Source organism: Conger conger, chromosome 2 (assembly GCF_963514075.1).
Source record: "Conger conger chromosome 2, fConCon1.1, whole genome shotgun sequence".
Classification (NCBI taxonomy): Eukaryota; Metazoa; Chordata; class Actinopteri; order Anguilliformes; family Congridae; genus Conger; species Conger conger.
Genome location: NC_083761.1, coordinates 27,905,424 through 27,925,513, shown reverse-complemented (window position 1 = coordinate 27,925,513; position 20,090 = coordinate 27,905,424). Strand labels below are relative to the sequence as shown.

At 39.8% G+C, this 20,090-nt stretch overlaps 1 protein-coding gene across 3 annotated transcripts; it reads right to left on the bottom strand.

Annotated features, from left to right (window-relative positions):
- Positions 1 to 57: 57 nt before the first annotated feature.
- snx11 (sorting nexin 11) lies at positions 58 to 18,111 on the bottom strand. Of its 3 annotated transcripts, XM_061232382.1 has the most exons (8): positions 17,306 to 18,111; positions 15,959 to 16,013; positions 14,312 to 14,398; positions 10,607 to 10,707; positions 8,401 to 8,499; positions 6,177 to 6,401; positions 2,418 to 4,012; positions 58 to 2,298 (listed from the first exon to the last, which is right to left on the bottom strand). In XM_061232382.1, the coding sequence occupies exons 2-7, from the start codon at positions 15,980 to 15,982 to the stop codon at positions 2,422 to 2,424; spliced, it is 2,127 nt and encodes a 708-aa protein (XP_061088366.1). In that variant the 5' UTR covers positions 15,983 to 16,013; positions 17,306 to 18,111; the 3' UTR covers positions 58 to 2,298; positions 2,418 to 2,421. The 3 variants fall into 3 exon arrangements, with proteins under 3 accessions (XP_061088366.1, XP_061088365.1, XP_061088367.1); XM_061232381.1 differs by having other exon boundaries at positions 58 to 4,012; positions 17,306 to 18,110; XM_061232383.1 differs by lacking the exon at positions 17,306 to 18,111 and adding an exon at positions 16,453 to 17,263 and having other exon boundaries at positions 58 to 4,012.
- Positions 18,112 to 20,090: the final 1,979 nt, after the last annotated feature.

The window sequence follows — 20,090 nt, the reverse complement described above, 5'->3', positions numbered from 1 at the left end:
ATCCCCAAGGACGCCAAGGTCACTCTCTCACAGACAGCCCGACAACAGACACGTGGCAAGAGGGGTTTCAAAACATTTTATTTCCCATGATAAAGTGCATCTCAGGTTTCAAAGTAATGTTGACAAATGCATTTGTTGCATACGGCATGGCTTCACGGAGTATTCCAGTTGAGAGACTACAAGCATTAATGAAAACCCTACGCAATAAAACTCCATGTACAAACGAAAGCATGGTTAAAGTCACCTTTGTGCACAAAGATCATTAAAATAATCTATTTAAAAACTATTTCTATACATATTGGTAGCGTTCCACAATTTATCAAATTAAATAATACATGTTCATGTGTTTGAAACCAAAACATATACAAAGGAAAACATGAAAGAATGGAATAAAACTGGATAAAATGGAGAACAAGGAAGCATGCTTTAACATCCAGGCGTGTAGTTCCGAATGAGTTAGTGTCATGACGTGTACAAAATATATGTAACAGAATCACAGTGAAACCTGCACTGTAAGTACCCTCTACAATCTAACATACTCATTCATGTGCACAGCAGAAGATTGATTCCTCAGCACACAAATCACGCTTTCCCTATTTGGTTGGCTCAGAGAAGAATTTCAACCCTTTCAGAACTTGAAATAACAAGACTAAATTGGTGAATAGTGTATGAACAGTTCCCTTAAAAATAGCACAAAACAGATGTGTGCACAGACAGAAGACAGATTTCCACATATTTAGTTATACTTGAGAACAGAATGGCTGAACTAGGTTTGTGTAACATCACTAATTCCTCATTGTCAATAAAACCAGAAAAAGTTTATTTTCTTTCCTTCTTTTTTTTTTTTTTTTTTTAAAGGCAACAATCCTGTGGTTAGCACAAAACCACTCCACCTAGCATGCAGAGATGGGAGGGCTATCACAACATTCTCACAATACTGTGGAGGATAACAGCAATGCTACACTGCTGTAGTGCCACAGTATCACAATGAGTGTGCTACATACCTCCTAGGACCACATCCCCGCTGCGGTCTGGAGGGATAGGCCTGGGGGATTGTATATGTAACCATGGAAACCACTCACGATGGGAAAGGTTCACTCCTCTCTCTGTTGTGACTTGCTCTGGGGCACAGAGCAATGGAACAAAAGGAATGCAGTCGAGTCATCCCCCCCCAGAGAAGCTTCCAGAACTGTTTAAATGCAATATCAAAATGGTACTAACCTCATCTCACACGAACGGGCACTCGCAAGCACACACAAAAACAGCTCTTCGTTCCTGACTACCCGTGGTTAAATAAATTGAATGAAATCTATACTCATTTAGCATACAGTACATAATTATTTTTCATCTGAGGTCAAGGCTTTGTAAACCACTTTCCAAATGGTGTTTATGTCCAATCACTCACCTGAAAACATCAGTATGGACCTAAACATATCCGCCATTAAAATGTAAAATCCTACATTATGATCAGGAGACAAACAAAAAACTATGGAATGCATGGGCTGGGTAAGGAGTTAAAGATAGCAGACTTGTCCCAGAGGCCAACAGAGACCAAGAGTACAAACTTCACACACAGTTTCATACACACTAGACTAGAGACTGCTATTCATAATGCCTATCAGCTGTTTATATCAAGGAGCCACTTTTTAAACTAACTAGTATCTGGAACAGATTGGTAGGCCTACAGAGATCCCTCAAACGTATCCAAGATGCATCAGTTATACAAATCTGAGCCATGCATTAGCACTAGCACCATTTTGAAGACGGCAAGCTAGAGAAGGGCACACAGACTTTGATTCCCTTTGTACATTAGAGAAATAAATGTGACACTGCAGGCTCAAAGAACACCAAACATTCAAATACTACATCACTGGTCCCCAAGCCAATTTCCCCCAGTTAATGCAAACCCAAAGCACTGGGGCACCAATCTGTACAGACGAATGACATCACAAGCATTAACTACAAGTAATTCCTCAATGAAAGGATCCGTTGCTGCCACAAGGGCACTTCTTCAGTATCTGGGGAATGAGTTTGACACAATAAAAATCGATTGTGTTAATTTACCTTCCCTTGTAAAAATCCAGAAAATCGAGCCCGAGTGTAGACAGCAGGTCTTTTCGTCGATGCAACAATGGGTTTCTCTTGAAGAAGGCTTGAATAATGGCTACAGGTGCCCTGTGACTGAGCTCAGCTGTAATGACAGCTATAACAAAACGTTTTAATGTCCAATGGTAAAGGCGGCCAGTTAAAGAACATCCCTGTATGCTGCAAGGGACACCACCGCACTCCACTTCAGTCCTGAGAAGTACAGAGACTACTTCAGTGGTCAGCAACAGCACTACACTGCCCACCTGGATTTCAGTTATTGTTCTTTGATCTTTCAGTGCACACCGCATAGAAAACCTACATCAACCTACCCGATCAGTAGTTAGAGAGTTTTCCTTCTAGTTGGCCATTGAAGCCAGTGTGGTTGTCCATCTCAGGGGGCTCAAGCTCCTGGTTCCCTGTCTCTGGAACATCTGCTTTGCAGTCATCTAGCTTGTGGATGATGGCATAGCTTCTGGCACAATGGCCTTCAATGGGGTTGCCGTGAGGGTCTTGTAAGCCTTCATGAAGACCAGGCTCGCTGACCCCAGATACGGTGTTGGCCTTGGCATCATAGGACGCCTTCTCCGGGATATCATCACTGACTTTTAACACAAGGCAGTCCAGCTCACAGACATCAGCTGTCCCAGTGCTGGTATTGTAAGCGTCGGTCTTATGGACATCTTCATTGGTGTCTACCTCATGGGTGTCAGAAAGAGTGATAATGGGGACCACGTTCTCAGCATCAGATCTGGAGTCAGAAGTGGATTCAGAAAAGGATTCATCCTCATGGTCATTGGCCTTGGGGGCACTGGTTTCACAGGCAATCTCGTTGGTGTCCTTCTCAGAGATCGCCATTGCCCTATTGAGGGAGATGCTGCTCCCGTTGGCAACTACCCTGTAGACATCCTCATGATTGGTGTCCCTCTCTGTGACACGGTGCCCAGTTTCCCCAACCACACAGATATTAGTCACACGGACATCTACCTTGTGCTCTTCCTCACAGTTTTCCTCCATGGTAGGGTCCTCCTTTCCTTCAATCACACGGTTGCTGGTCTTATAATTATTAACCACTTGAACACCACCCTCATTACTGTGCTTTTCTTTGCAGCTGGCCTCACTACCTCTAGGTAACATCAAGCAGATGTTGGCTTCATGGACATCGCTCTCATCAAGACCTTCATTTTCCTTCAAATCCTGAACATCAGATTTGCAGTCATGTTCATGGGCCTGATAGACTGACTCCTCGCTGTAATCCTTCTTCTGGATGGTACCTTCCATTGCTTCAGTCACACAGGTGTTGGTCTCCTGGACATCTTCCTGGTGGACATCTTCCTCTCTGACATTTTTCTCTTTCATGGCTCTCTCATTTACTTGAGCTGGAGGGGCCTCTATAATAAAAGTGTCAGAGTCCAACAGGTCAGGTCTGGAGTCAGCATCAGAGTTGTTCTCGTGGACACTGGCTTCATGGACAGGATCCTCACTGGCATCCTGTTCCCAGATACCACCCGTCATTGCCCCTAACACACAGATATTGATCTCCTGGACATCTTCCTTGAAAGTATGTTCCTCACAGGGGTCCTTCTCCTCAATGGCTGCCTCCATTTTCCCAGGCACACAGGACTCAGTCTCATGGACATCAACCTTTAAGACATCATCCTCATGAATGCATTCCTCTTCAACTCTGGTATCACTTCCCTTAATCACGCAGGTGTTAGTCTCATGGACATCAACTTTTAGGACATCCTCCACATTAATGCATTTCTTTACAACACTAGTGTCAGTTCCCCTAATGACACAGGTGTTGGCATGATGACTGATTTCATCAGTGCAGGTCTCTTGGAAATCCCTCTTGTGGGTTTCAGTCACACTAGCCCTGAACTCAACGGTTTCCTCATTTTTAAAGGTAGGTAGATGAGGAGCAGGGCTGTAAACAAAGCAGAGAGTCATTTGTATTACCGCAGCCGTACAACAGCACAGAGTTCCTAAAGAGCTCCCCAGTCCCAAAGTCTGTCTCTAGCTGCTCAAGGCTGCATTAATGTCTATAGCAGCTTTATTTACTGAGCACAGACTTTGGGATCTCCCTAGGATAAAGTGCTAATTAGAGGACTGGGTGGATTGTTTGGTTTTTTTGTATCTTTCATGGGCATCTACCTGTAGCAAGCTGTGTTTGAGAAATAAAGCTCATTAAAACTTCAACACTCGACAGAGCAAATATCCACAGTGATTTTGCACATGACAGGCAGCTGTGGCCATGAAAATCAATTAAGAATCATTAGAAATATGTAGGTGATTTAGGAATCCACTGTCTTGGGCCTGTATAGAGGCTCTTGTATTGATAAACCCAGGAGAAACAATTATTGTATGTGGCGTATGTCTTCATTACAGACTGTGTCATTCTTGCTTCCGATAATAAAAACAGATGATTCTAGCATTACTCCCTGCTGGAGAAGTACAAACTACACTCCATTCTCTTATTGGTCCAGGAATGGGTTATTGTTGCACTGTTTGGGGACTATGACAAAACATAAATGCATGCAAATGAAATTGTGGATAATATTTTAAATCAAATGGACTTTTATTTTTTCTGTTTGGATATATTGAAGAAATTAACTCTGCAACACGAAAAGCAGTATCTGCACTGTTTCTTTGTAAAGCACTGATTGCCTGTATATAACATTCAAATGTGAAGGAGATCTTCAAATAGTGTGACAGGGAAAATTATTTAAAAATTAAGACCATACAGTTGCATGCAAAAATTTGGGCAGCCCTGGTCAAAAAGCCTTTTAGAATTAATATCTTGGTAAACAGAAGCAAACCTGAACTGTAAATGTTACAGAGTTAAACATGAGAAGATTCTGCTAATATTATAGCAAGATTGGTTTTTATTTTTATTTTTACTCTTTATAAATGATAAAAAAGGATAAGGGCCACGTGCAAAAGTTTAGGAACCCTTTTGGATTATTCTTTGTTACTTTTTAAAAAGATTATTACTAAGGCCCAGACCCAGGTGATTTACTCGTTAGGGCTTCAATGAGTGAGATAAATATAATTTATGTCAGAATGAAGATGGTTTATTTCCACCAACAAGGAGTCAGCTACAAAAAGCTCTCTGAACCGTTCAAACTGCCTACTTCGACTGTCAGAATCAATATTCGAAAATGGAGGATAGTTGAAACAGTTGAAGTCAAGGCAAGGTCTGGAAGATTAAGAAAATATTCAGACAGAACTGACCAAGTGGTGAGAAATGCTCAGTAGAACCCACACATAACTTCAAAAGAGATGCAAAAAAGAGTAGCAGGCACAGGTCTAGCTGTTCACAGGACAGCAATACAACATACTTTAAACAACAAAGACCTACATGGCAGAGTTTCCAAAAAGAAGCTTTTCTTACGACCTCAACATAAAATTAAGCGTCTGAAGTATGCAAAAGAAAACACCGAGAAGCCTGAAGCCTTTTGGAAGATTATGTTTTGGACAGAAGAAACCAAAATTGGAACTTTTTGGCCAGCACCAAAGGTATCTTTTGTAGAAAAGGTTATCCATTATGCTTTCGGGTTGTTTGGCAGCTGGGGGCACAGGAAATATTGTGCGAGCAGAAGGAAGAATGGATTCCTCCAAATATAAAAAAATAGGCTGAGGTCAGCCCAGACATTGAAGTTGAAGAGAGGTTGGGTATTCCATCAAGACAATGATCCCAAGCATACTTCAAAATCAACCATGAAGTACCTCCAGGAAAGATGGATGAAGGTTTTGGAATGACCACCACAGTACCCAGACTTGAATATTACTGAAAATCCGTGGAGAGATCTCAAACATGCCGTACATTCAAGCAGACCAAAGAATATTTCTGAGCTAGAGGTGTTCTGCCAGGAACAATGTGGGGAAATTCCAAAAGCGAGATTAACTGACAGGGTTCCCAAACTTTTGCACAGGGCCTTTTTTTCATTTTTTATTATTTTGAAACTGTAAAAATAATACAAAGTAATCTTTCTTAAAAATGTGAAGAAATTTGCCATGTTTAACTTTGTACCATTTAGAGGTCAGGTTTGTGTCTGTTCATCCATTTGTTGATATGAAACGATTCGTACCTGTCCACGGATTCATATGAAACCGAAAGGAGGCTTGGTTCCTGGACCACACTCTCTTCCTCCTGAGCCCAACCGCGATTGGAAGAGGCATAGGTGAGGATTGCGTCAGTCACAGTGTAGGGGGTGTGTCCCTGCACACAGTCTTCAATGTGGCCCACGGGAAGCTGCGTCTGCAGAAACAAGTGCAGCTGACTGTCCGAGAGGCAAACAGTCATGTGCACCACCCTGTGTACAGACACACAGTACAGAAAAATTAGCGTGACCTACATTACATTACAGCTACTTAGCGGACTTTTTTTTTTGTGTGTGTGCGTTTCTGATTTTTTCCCGCCCATTTTCTCCCAATTTGTCAGCCAATTGTATCGTTTATTTCAATTATCCATGTTAGGAAACACCGCTACAAGCCCGCCCCCCAGCCACTACATTACAGGCCGTCCCTGTACAATTACCTGTCACAACTACAATCAATTACTAAATAACACGTTCACTGTCAACATATCGGAATTAACAGTAGATTAGAACCGCACATAGACTACAGAACAGTATATGATACTCTAAAACAGTCCTGAGGACCCTTGTGTATACTGGTTTTTGCTCCGGCCACGACTGCAATCCCTTAATTTTAACAAGCTGCTATTTTTTTCCAAATTCATGCTTTTTATGTTGAGAATGGTCCTCTTAACCCACATTATGTCAGAAATAGCTAAGCATTCCATGAAGAATGTGTGATGTTCATGTTGTGCTTATTATGCTACATCACAAACAATGACATAAAAAGAGGAAACAAAATTATTTAACTGATCAAATAAAAGATGTTCCTAACTGGTGAATGTGTGGACACATGGTCATTAAAACGAAGGCAAGAATTCAATGCTGTGCACCACAAAGGAGTCTTTAAAACGATCTAAAGCTCAATTGACTATTCTAGATAAAATTAAAAAAATTATTTAAATGTTTTCCCAGAAATGAAATTAAAAACCATTCACACCTTAAAACATGAAAATAATCTACAATCATTTATCTGTTTTAGATACATTTTGAATTCCATTAATATTAAGCAGCACTGTTTATAATGTTTGCTGAATAGATTGAAACAGGCAGGGAGAATTGGCTCTGTGGTAACTAATCTTCCATTGTTCATTTTAAGTGCAATTCTATTTTGTCACTGTCCTCAATTTAATATCCCCGAAGGACAGGGAGTATAAATGTATATGTTTTTTTCAGTATTTTTGTTCTTCATGACCTGTATTTCAGAACTATACAAAGTCCATACATTACCGTGCGGTCACCATATCATCATAACCTAATGCGCTACTTTTAGTGAACCGCAGCTGGGCAAAGGAAAGCGTATGTAAACAGCACAGGCTGCTTTGAGCACAGCAAACACGAGCAAACGATATGAACACTGCTGCCTTCCAGTGGGGCTATGAGATTTATGGTGTTCATTTTCATTGTGTGGGTCAGCAGCAGAGGGTGTGTGGAGACATGCGCAGCCAGGGAACCAGCTCCATCTATCTCCATCAGCCACGGCCTCCAGGTCTGTGTTGGTGAAACTCGGCTCTCTGACACCAATATGCAAACACAAAACCATTCCCACAGATCACCCGCCCGCCCGCACACACACACACACACACACACACACAACACAACACAAACACATGCACTCTTGCAGACCCCGACAGACTCACGAACACACACACAAACACACATACACACTAAACACAACACAAGCACATGCACTCTTGTTGAAACCGACAGATTCTCTCACACACAAACACACACACTAAACACAACACAAACACATGCACTCTTGCAGACACCGACATTCTCTTTCTCTCACTCTCACTGTCTCACTGTCACACACATGAGCTTGCACACACACACATCCGCATACACCCACATAGACAGGCAGACCTATTACTTCATAATCGTTGATGAACACCACGGGTATTCAACACACACAAAAAGAAAACAATCATCATAATCATCCATTGCATAATAATGCATAATTGTCATAATGTTTCTAAAACCATGTTCCCTATGATCTCATGTAAACACCACGGGTTCTCTCATAAACAACAGATTTCTTTATTTTAAAGACATATAATTTTTATGGTCATCAGTCATTTCCAGTGGTATCGATATTATGGTACCAGCTGGTGTGAGTATCAAAGTGAAACCTTTGGTCTGGGCAAAGCACTAATAAACAGTAGAAGGCACTGACTTGTCCAGAAAGTTCTGCAGGCCATGCCGCCTCCTCTCGATGACGTCTTCATTGCTGAAAGTGAAGAAAAGCGTCTTGCCCGGCAAGTCGGGAACAGGACTGTTGGATAGAGATTTAAACTGTCACTTCAGCACACTGACACACTTGTTGACTGAGCTTGGCACTGAGAGGGCCACAAGAGAGGAAATGTAGACATAATCGTATTACCACACTCATGGCGACACTAAGGGCCAGTGGACAGCGGCCAATTTCCATCAACATAAGGAATCGCTACAATATAGCAATATCTACAGTGTAGTCCTTAAGTATTTCTTTAGGACTCTCTGTACTCCAGCACATTAGATTTTAAATGAAATAATTAATATGAGGTTAAAGTGCAGACCGTCACCTTTAATTTGAGGGTATTTCCATCCATATCAGGTGGTCAGTGTAGGGAATAACTCCCTTTTTATGCATACTTTTTATACTTTTATACTAAAAGTAATTGGCCAGTTGGCTTCTCAGGATTAGTCAGGTGAGTTCAATCGCTTCCTTAGTGCATGTACTGTATAAGAAAGCTTTCAGTATTTTGATTGCCTTTGGAGTCTGTTATTGGCATTTGTCAACATGAGGACCAGAGCTGTTCCAATGACAGCCAAAGAAGCCATTATGAGGCCGAGAATTTAGAGAAAATATTCAGACATATGCAAAACAGAATAAACGGTTCCCGCCAAACAACACCAGAAATCCCGGAAGTGCCGCATCTCCCTCCCAGGGAAGTCACACAGTGTGGGACATTGACCACAGCGTCAGTGATTACAGTCAGAAGAACACCACAGCGTCAGTGATTACAGGTCAGAAGAACACCACAGCGTCAGTGATTACAGGTCAGAAGGACACCACAGTGTCAATGATTACAGGTCAGAAGGACACCACAGTGTCAATGATTACAGGTCAGAAGGACACCACAGTGTCAATGATTACAGGTCAGAAGAACACCACTGTGTCAATGATTACAGGTCAGAAGGACACCACAGCGTCAGTGATTACAGGTCAGAAGAACACCACTGTGTCAATGATTACAGGTCAGAAGGACACCACAGCGTCAGTGATTACAGGTCAGAAGAACACCACTGTGTCAATGATTACAGGTCAGAAGGACACCACAGCGTCAGTGATTACAGGTCAGAAGGGCACCACTGCGTCTGTGACTACACATCAAAAATTGATGCATAACAAACTTGTACATACATCAATAATGGCTCTTTATTGAACCATTTTCACCTTACTGGTGGCAATACAGCCAGCTTTGCATTACAGCACAAACGGGAACTGCAACCAATTTCAACATTCATGGAAGAGCAGAAATCTAATTTGGAAGGAACAATCTAACACACAAACTCTATTTGTATAAGAAGATATTTAAACATTCTCAATTGATTATTAAGCAGACATCATTCTATGTCAGTATATTGCTTGCGAGTTTGACAGGTAAAAAGTATTGATAAACAATAAATAAAGAGGTTTAAGTGAACATGATTATGCTACTTTTTAGCATTTACCGCATCAGTAGTGCATCGATTGCACTGCCTCTGTGGCACATGGAAGTTGCCTCATCATACTGACCATAATCTTAGTATCTGGCTGTTTGTTTTAAGCTATTATTTATACGACCTTGGTGTCATCATGCATCTCTAATCAGAAGGTCACTGTGCCAGTCATTACAGGCCAGTATAGGTTCGTTGTGGCAGTAGACAAAAAAAAAAAGCGGTTTTAAGAATAAGATTTGTAGCTTATTATTTTCTCTCAAGCAGAAAATATTGAAATGAGTCCAAATGTCTAACTCCATTGGCAATATTTTATCTTATTTAGCAAAAAAAAAAAGGAAAAATAATATTTTATGTCTCAATACAATTGACTTCTTTTTTGGTTTTTGCAGTGTACGTCAGTAATTACAGGTTAGTAATACACCACTGTGCCACTGTGTCAGTATCTGCGGTCTGAAATGCAGAAATTTGCCACGGAATACTGATACTGTGCAAATTATTAGAGGTCAGTAGACAGGCATTGTGTGATTGTGTCAGTATTAACAGATAATTGTGCACCATTGCGAGTGTCATTAACCACTGGTCAGTAGTGCACTATTGTGCCAGTGATTACCAGCAAGCACTATAACCAGCCTGGCATTGGGTCAGTTATTGAAAGGAAAATACATTTTATGACTCACACAAGCCCTGAATTCTTCTGGAGCTTCTTCTTCAGCCACACAAATTCGCTGTAGCGACGGCGCACACATGAGGTCTTTGCCGTGAAGGCCTTGCTATTGGTCTGGGGAGAAAATAACATAAAGTTCTGAAGGCAACATTTCCTTAATTATACTCACTATGGCAATCCCACATTCAACACAAGAACATTACATTTTAGATCTTTTCGGAAATTACCCTTTAGCAGTAAGCAGTCATTATGCAATATTAAGTACAAAGTAACAACGCATCAAAACGCTAAGTTGATAGGCTACAGCAGGAAAAGACTTAATAAGTCTAATAAATAAAGTGCGTAAATGAGTGTATATTTCACCCAGTGAATATTAAACATCGGACAGTTCCGTCCCAGTAAATTCAGTTGAGATTAAATTCAATAACCTATAATACAGAGGTTGTTGACAAAATATTCATCATTAAGACTGCGGGCTAAGACCATAGGTGCTATGCTGTGTTGTAATGCTCCACTTTACAGACGGGGATTAAGAAAAAGATAGCAATTTGCATTAACCTATAGAAGACTTACTATACAGTCTTGTAACGGACTGCACTTTGAATTATTTACAGTATGTTCCTCATTCTCATACTGGTGTGGTACGAGAGGCCTGCAAACAAATCCATCCACAAGAAAATGCACACGTGAACCAAAGTGAACCAAAAACACAATTACTAGCTGGCTGAGGATAGATACAATCGAGGTACCTCACTGCAGGGCAGCAAGTGATTACTTATGATGGGAGACAAAATCAATTCCATATCGAATGTTGAGGAATGAACTTTCTGCTCATTGGCAGGCGATGGCTACACTATAGATTGGGATTCTAACAGAAAAAAATCCATTCAGACACAACCCCCTGACTTAATCAATCAAGAAATTTACGTAAGTATTTTCCACCTTCAAAGGCAAGACCCATTCTTACAATAACAATGTGGGGCCATTGTTTAAGAATAATTCTTGCATTGCACATGATTACAGAGGATAGTCTTAATCAATACTACAACCAAACTATACATACAGCGGGCTAAAGCATGAAAAAAGTTCAATCTTAAAATGTCTAAAAATAATTACTTTTTCATTGATACCAGCACATCTCTCCTCCCACCACTTTGCGTGTCGCTGTCTCCCCTGCTGGTTTGAGTTGGAATTGTACAAACAACACCCAGTTCACCGTTTCTGACCAATAAATCGAAAGATTGAGCAAAAATCTAGCTGTCTTAACCGAGTTACATTTACTCCAATTTTGACAGTAGCCCAATTAAGATAATCGGATAAAAGTATTTACAACTTCCATAGCTGCCTTCAGGTAAAAATCAATTATTAGTGTACATGGTTTCGCTGGACCTGGTTCCTCATCATTGTCATGGTCTTTGGTATTTAAAGTAGGACTTTAAATTTCAGTGAAACCCTGCAGTAATGTGTCCTGTTATAACATGAATTCAGATATTCAGATATCATGCAATCATTGCTTGGCTCCTGTTTCCTCCTATTTTTTATTTAAAATGTGAAAGGGCATTATGATGAAGACGTTTATTATCTAAGTATACTGCACCCAGCATTGCTCCTGCAATTGGCTGCAGAATTTCGGTACTGCAAAGCAAAGCAATGTAATTTCTAGCAAGGTTTAATGTACATTATGGTTATATTTGTAAAGTGCACGTTTTGTTAGTGATAATCGGTCTATTGCCTACAAATTTACCTTCTGTTCATAGGTGTGTGTATAAAGTTAAATATCAGTCATGTTTCATGACATTTGTTTGTAATCTGTCCATTGTCTACATATAGAAGTAGGTGTTGTAAGGCGGGACTGATTAAAATCTGGCATTGTCACTGGTCAGCTTGCTGGCTTCCTCTGATACGGTGGCAATATGTGGCTGTAAAGTAATTTAACCCCAGGAGCATACACTGTTAGCCCCCATCTACTTAGCACCCATACGGGCGGGAGCCTGTGGGGGAAAAACTCATGCATTTTTCCCAAAACAGCTGTCTTTCTGAACCCCCTGTAAATCCCCCCTCCTCTCACATTTCTATCAGGGTGCAACATCTTTTACAGCACGGGAAGGTTTGAGAAAGCACTGCCTTCCAGGGCCAGACATTATTCTCTTGGACCCCCCTTCATTACTCCCTCTCACATCTCCCTCATTCCTCAGTTTCCCTGAAGGTATGCATAAAGCATTGGATGTTTCATGACAAAGTCAGTTTAGATAATATTCATGTTTGGTATTATTCTGATTGTTTCAGTGCGACTGGTGCAGTGGTTTCATTTCTGCAACAGCACACCTTGGACATCATAACCATCCAGGAACCAAGGGGAAACTGTGCGGAGCTCTGCCCCAGTGAAAGCCATGTGCCTCAGCCCCCCAATCAAATCTCGCTGCATGGGGAGGCCTAGCTCCAAATTCCAAATGGTTACAAACGCCAGATGGTTAATTGCGGACCCATTTGAATGGTCGACATCAAAGGCCTGATTTTGGATTTAAGGAGTCCAAACCAAGCAATCTGGGAGGATGCAATCAGACTCCTGTGCACGCCGTGAACGTAACTTCTATATACAGGGTGTCTGTAGCCAGATCCCCATATGTAGTCTTTACTACCAGGTATGACTTTTAAGCCTCCATGATTTGGCTTCTTGTGTAATACTTTTATCTATATTTTATTTGGAATTTGAATGTGATTAAGTATGTAACCTGCCTGGCAAAAGAAATTGTTAAAACTTGATCTGTGTGGTTTCGCTTACTGACTGACACTCAATATTACACAGGGAATGCTTGGTTACCTCCTCGAGTTGGTCTAGGGAGGATGTAAATTTACGCTTAATGTATCACGGCGTATTGCACCCGTAGACCTCTGTCAGTAAATCACTAACCTAGTTCATTTATGTCGAGATCAGTAGTAGCTAATGTTGGTCTTCTTGGGTCCCTGAGCTGCAAACAGATATACCCAAAAGTAGCCATTCCTGCGACCTCTGAAATGACTGCAGATATCTAGCCAGCTCGTGAGACGTGCACATAACAGCCGATGTGACATGCGGTGGAACCCGCAGAGGACTGTTCAGAAGAGTAAATCTCAGTACAGGATTCCTATAGCGAAAGTCAAAATTATAAATAAGACATCTATAAAATAAAGGGAATACATTTATCTCACATGTACTTTGTTTGGTCTTATAACGTGGGCGATAATGAGTGAAAATATTTTTCCCCCTCTTTTTTTTTTTCTTTTTCACACAGTGGAAGACCAACTGAAAAAATAAAATTAAAAAATAATTATTTTAAGTATTATTTTTCACTGACCTCACAATAATGTGAACCCTGCATTTTACGGGATTGTATTTTTGGAGCCCACTTATAGAGTTATAGCACAGTTTTACTGAGTGCGTTCTACCATATTGATGAACACTGAATGTTTTTTTAAGTGTACTAACAATCAATTGTCGCCATGCGAAAATCACTATGACTACAATCACAGCTTCTGCCTTTAAATCCATAAAATAATCCTCTTGCTTTAAGACAAGTAAGCAGCTATTTATTAATTCACAATTCTCTGCATTTTGAGTTCCCCCAGTGGAGGCTCCCTTTCATGAATGGCCATGGATTTAAAAATAATAAACTTGTAGTTAACAAGTCAGAGTGAACCAATGTTTCTTTTAAAGTAGGCTTCATTGATATATACTCACATGTAGAAATATCTTGAAGTCCACATAGGAATTCCAAAAGCCCTCATTCTGAACCCGTGGGTCTTGGACTCGGACAGCAATGAACTCCTGCAGAAACGAGTTTAAAAAAATAATAATAATAATTTTTTACAGTAAGGATACCTGTACATTTTAGACTATGCTGCCAGAATATACACCAGCCATACAAACACAGATTTATGAGGTACAGAACCTCAATTTAAATATGCCAGATCATTAGCACTGTGTGCCCTTCACTCTCTGCTTAAGTACCTGTGGTAACATGCCCTCCACAGGCAAGATGCCCTCCCCTAGGTTAACTTCAAGCAAATTCATAAATGAAATAAGCATAATTATCTTGGCATACACCTCGCTCACAGAAAGGCTATGGTTTGGTTTGGACTGACAGTCTTGGAACTCAAAAACAGAACAGTACTGAACACAAACAGTTCCAGGTTTACCATGACCAAACAAATGTAAATGTAAGTAAGGTAAATTCGGAAGTCAATGGCTGGAAAAAGATGCTGAAGTTGGACTAGACATGCCATCCAGAATTTTCTTACAACAACAACACTGCTGGGGTGATAGCATATCTACATGAAGCAAAGATCAACAGAAAGGATGGTGGTGGCAAATCAATGAAAAACACATTAATGGAAAACTCCCCTGAAGCCATTGGTCTACCTATGCCACAAATATATAATCAAAATCAGGGAATGTAATAACTTCCTCTTATACAAAATAAAGCATTTATACAGATCCAAAACAAACAAGCTAAACCTAATAATCCATCCAAGAGAAAAAATACACTATCAATTAAGAGTAAAATGCTAATTACTTTTGGTATAAAATGGTAACTTTCCCTGCTTATTAGTCACACAGCTATAATGCAGCTTAAACACATGCATGTATACACTGCTTACATGTGCCCATACAAAACTTAAAACTATTAAAAATGTTTTTCAGATTCTAGCTACTTTATATCTGTTACATAATGTCGACCTATAGTTTCTTGAGTTAAAGATTGAATGTTTATTTCAACCAATATCTCCAAGTAGATAATTGGCGGTATCTACTCTGCAAACACCAGTTTTATTACGCAAAAAAAGGAAATGAGTCATGTTAAAGTTTACACAAACAAGAAGTTAACATGCTCATGAAATTTAGAAAATGCAGGCCTAGGTTGGGCAAATGCAGGTGCGTGCTTGCTTGTCTTTCTAATCTGTTATTGATAAAGTTTAAAATATTAACCATGAGCAGAAAGAATCATGCACTTGTTTGACACTTCCCTTTCTTTGAACATTAATTAACGTTCATGGAGGGTATGTATGTTGTAAAATAAGAACATAACATTATTTTCCAGCAAAAAAAATCTAATGACAATACAAGCGATTGTTTGTGTATACTTTAATGTTGCCTACTGCGTGGTGAAACTGGTGTTTACATAATGGATACCACCAATTAACATAATGGATACCACCAATTATCTACTTGGAGATATTGGTTTAAATAAACATACAATCTTAATTAGAGAAACATAGGTCAACATTACGGCAGAACTTGCCTGAGAATGGCTTCAACATAAGGAACCGATACACAGTAACTAGAATAAAAAATGTTTTTAAAGAATCAATACAAATAAAGACTTACGTCTTCTTCCTGATTTTTGATCATCCTAAATAGTCTTGTGCAGCACTGAATGCATCTGGGAGAAGAGGAAGGTAGAAAAACACTACAAACAACATCCAACAAGTCTGCAGTTGCAAGAAGGTTTACTCAGCCTAAATGTGTGGTTACCAAAGAAATATAAACAGTGTGTCATCCATGGAAATTCTTTAAAGTCCCTGATCAGCAGGTTCTTTCATTTTATCACATGACTGTTGGTAATCAAAATACGGTTTTGCAAGGAAACTCACAGTAAAGTATTACAGTAAAACTTGACTTTTTAAAGATACTCATGTTGCAGCTCACAAAAGTCAGGTTTGACTGTAATACTTTACTGTGAGTTTCCTTGCAAAGCCGTATTTTGATTACCAACAGCCATGTGATAAAATGAAAGAACCTGCTGATCAGGGACTTTAAAGAAGTTTTTTGAGCTGCAACATAAGCAACCATAAAATGAATATGCACAACCACACACTCACCCTTTGCATCTAGTGGACAATCCCAGGAATGTGACCAGTTTAGGTTAAAATATGGTTACAAAAAGCATCTCAAATTCAAATGGTGAATCTTGGCAATCTTTTGGCTAGTATAATACGTTTGTGTGCAGCATCCTGCAAGTTTAGCTAGGTGAGTGGATTATTTCCCCTGGGTCCTGAGATAAGCTGCAGCCCTCCCTCTTCCTGTGTGATCAAATATCCCTGATCAATCGCTCCACCCTTTTCAATTGACTGTGTATAGCCTACCTCTTGTCATGCCTGACTGTTATTTTTGTTAGTGTTGTTGTCAAACCCCATACATTTATGGGTTTAAACACCGATTACAGAACCTATTGCTAACAATATCCTGGTATAACGACCGGGGGCTAAATAAGCTTAACTTAATCAGATAATAAACAAAAAGATGGCTATAACATTAGTCCGATTACCAAGCGAATTGGCAAGATAAATGTGACTAGCTATAAGTTATTTGTTTTAGGCTACCATATTTGCTGCTATAATTGTAACTTAGTTAGAGCTAGGTTAGCTGTTACGCTAGCACAGCCAATGCACCATAGTGAAATATATGGCATCGCTGTTACCAACTAGTTCGTAAATACAGTAGGAAAAGCAGTAACAGGTTATATAATAGATTGCTATAGTTAGCAAGTCATGCCGTCCGACACAACGGCTAGGACAGTGCTAGCCGCTGTGGTAATGCTGCATTATTGTAACTGAGCGTTAAGACGGTAACCACCAACTCGTTTCGTATCAGACAGTTAGCATACAAGCTAGACGCTGACGTAGCTCTAACAGTGGCTACTTGCTAACTAGCTAGCTAAGGTTAGAAACTTACTTTTCCCGTGATGTCCACTCGTTATCTGCGTTTATGTCATGAACAGTTGAGTGATTTCATTAAGTCAAAGTCGCCAAGAGCAATGTGAGTAATGTCACCTCAAAATATGTTCTCCAACTTTTAACGTTAACTAATTTGCTAGCTAGCGTGGTGCCCACGATTATTTGCTCCGATTTAGCCAGCTAGACAGGTGACCATCAATAGACAGACAGTAAAACTCCCCAATTCTGGGATTCGAAAGACTAAAATGACAAGTCCGGTCGTCATTACGAAGATGGATACCGCGAAAATCCAAAATTTAAGACAAACCACAGGGCCGCAGCCATGTTATGCATTTCAGCAAATTACTGGAACAATGAGAACAACAAAAGCATATGCGAACTACTGTGGGAAACAATGCGCATGAGTCGAAGAGCAAGCAAAGAACAGTCTGACATATCCCACATAAAAATATATATATATATATTAACATATATATGGCAATATATGTTGATCCTTCCTCAAATATATGTCCTATTGTTAAAATATTAAAAATTTTAAGTTTTAATTTACTTTTATTTTAGTGCCAATTTGTAATATTGCACAGACGTTTTCTTCCATGTGGGGAATATAGGCTACCATACATAGGCTACTTTGTGACACGCAAATACAAATAGCAATTGCATTTTAGTACCATGCTCACAATGTATATAATTATGTAAAAACTACAATGCACTATATGGTTGTTGTGATCATATGTGTGTATTGAGAGCAGCATCATTAACCTAAGATATGTGAGATGTAATAAAACAATTACAAGGAAAGAACACATCCCACTTATTTGGAATGGAGAACAGAAGAGGACTAAGCTAGCATTAGATCCCTGTGGAACTAGCATGACAAACCAAGATGGGGCCATTGCACAGTCACTTATGACTTAAGAATGATGTAAAATGTTACTTTGAAATGTTTATTTATTTATCTATGAATGAACACACCCATTTACAGCTAAAATTCAACTGTAATATCTTGATTGTTATTTCAATATAGATCGATTGGCTATTATAATGTAGCAAAACTGATATGAACTGTTATATATCGATGCTGCTCATTGAAAGGGTTTGGTTAACGCCCATGGTACTTTCCTTCCCTCAGTGACGTCTGGAAGGCAGCAGGTTCAGCTCCAGCCAACCACGGATTATCTGTACATATTTCTTTGCAGGCAGCTTTTCTTTAATGCATTATTATAACATCTATCGGATTCGGTATCTATGTTACTGTGAGATAGGTAGTTTGGTACGCACGTCGCGATTAGTTTTCTAGTTCTACAAGCTTGCTACCTTCTATGATACACTAAAGGAAGGAAAGTACTTTGGGCTTGATGAATTCACAAATCATGTGATCCCCGTCGTAGTTGTCCGTCTAGTTGTAGGAGTTTCCGGGTTATTTCAGTTTCCGGAAGAACACTGGAAAATGTAGTTTTTGCGAACCGTGGCGGTGGGAGGGCATATCGCATACAACTGCTCCTTGGTGCTATCTGGCTGACAACAACAACAACAACAACTGCGACGTCTTCTTCTTGTTCTTCTTCTTGTTCTTCTTTCTTTTTCTACGACTTTTTATATATATTTTTCTTTCTTAATGCATTATCAGCATTTACTAAATACTACATTTCCCTCTATGATTTAGTTAAAAAAAACCCCTTCCCTTTCGAAAGCCCCACACAGTCCCCTTCCCCTCAGTCTATCGGGGAAATAGAGATATTTCCCTGGTGTCTGACTGCCACAATTTGTTGCTACCGTGTATGACATTTTCTCTCTGCATGCTTGTCCATTCCATCTCACTTTGCATCCTTCTTCTCTCACACTGCTTTACTCCCACTTCATGATTCCCCCCCACAGTGAAAACATATAGCCTGGTCTATAGACACCTTACACGCTTCCTCTGAACATTACATTACAATACAGGCATTCGGCAGTCACTATTACCCAGAGCGAAGCACAAAAACATCCCACACTTTCTACACCTGCGCACCCTTTTCCTACACACTGCTGTCACACGTCCATACACAGTAAAATGTCAAGTGTTAATTCAACTCTAACAGAGTACATTTGAGTCCAAAAGGGAAAATGTGTACCCGGTAAGAGTTAATTTAACACTGAACATTTTACTGTGTAATCAGCAGGAACACCTCAGTGGAACCCTAAGTAGATTAACTGACATAATCTTAATATACTCTTTCAGGTAACACTCAGGTAAATTCTAACAGCACTGATCTGCTTTCTTTCTCTTCTCCTTCCCTGTGGCTTTTCAGCTATCTTGCCCCACAAACCCCCTCCAACACCAAGAAACAATCAGCCTGAACTGAATGTGGGACTCTACTAATCACCCCCTTCTCTGGAGCTTTTTCCCTCATTCAAAAACAGACAACTCTTGTCAAGCCAAGTCTTCTTATTTTTATCACTATCTCTCATTGCTTCTACATTGCTGGCATTGATTCCACAATTACAATTCCCCTCCATCATATCCTCACTGCCTTCACTTCCCCAATCTCCTTCTTAATGAATTTCCTGACTTTGTGGCAGTCACTAAAATAAGATCAGCAGATCATCAGAAACCTTTATAAAACTCTTAAGATATCCATAATTGCACACAAAAACTTTGTAACCCAATTATAACATACAATATAACAATATAACAGAAAATATATTTTGCTAAAACTCCAGAAAGTTAACTATCCATATTTTACTTTTTTGAAATTTAGCAGACGCTTTGTGGTAGGCCAATCATTCCACCACTGAGGAAC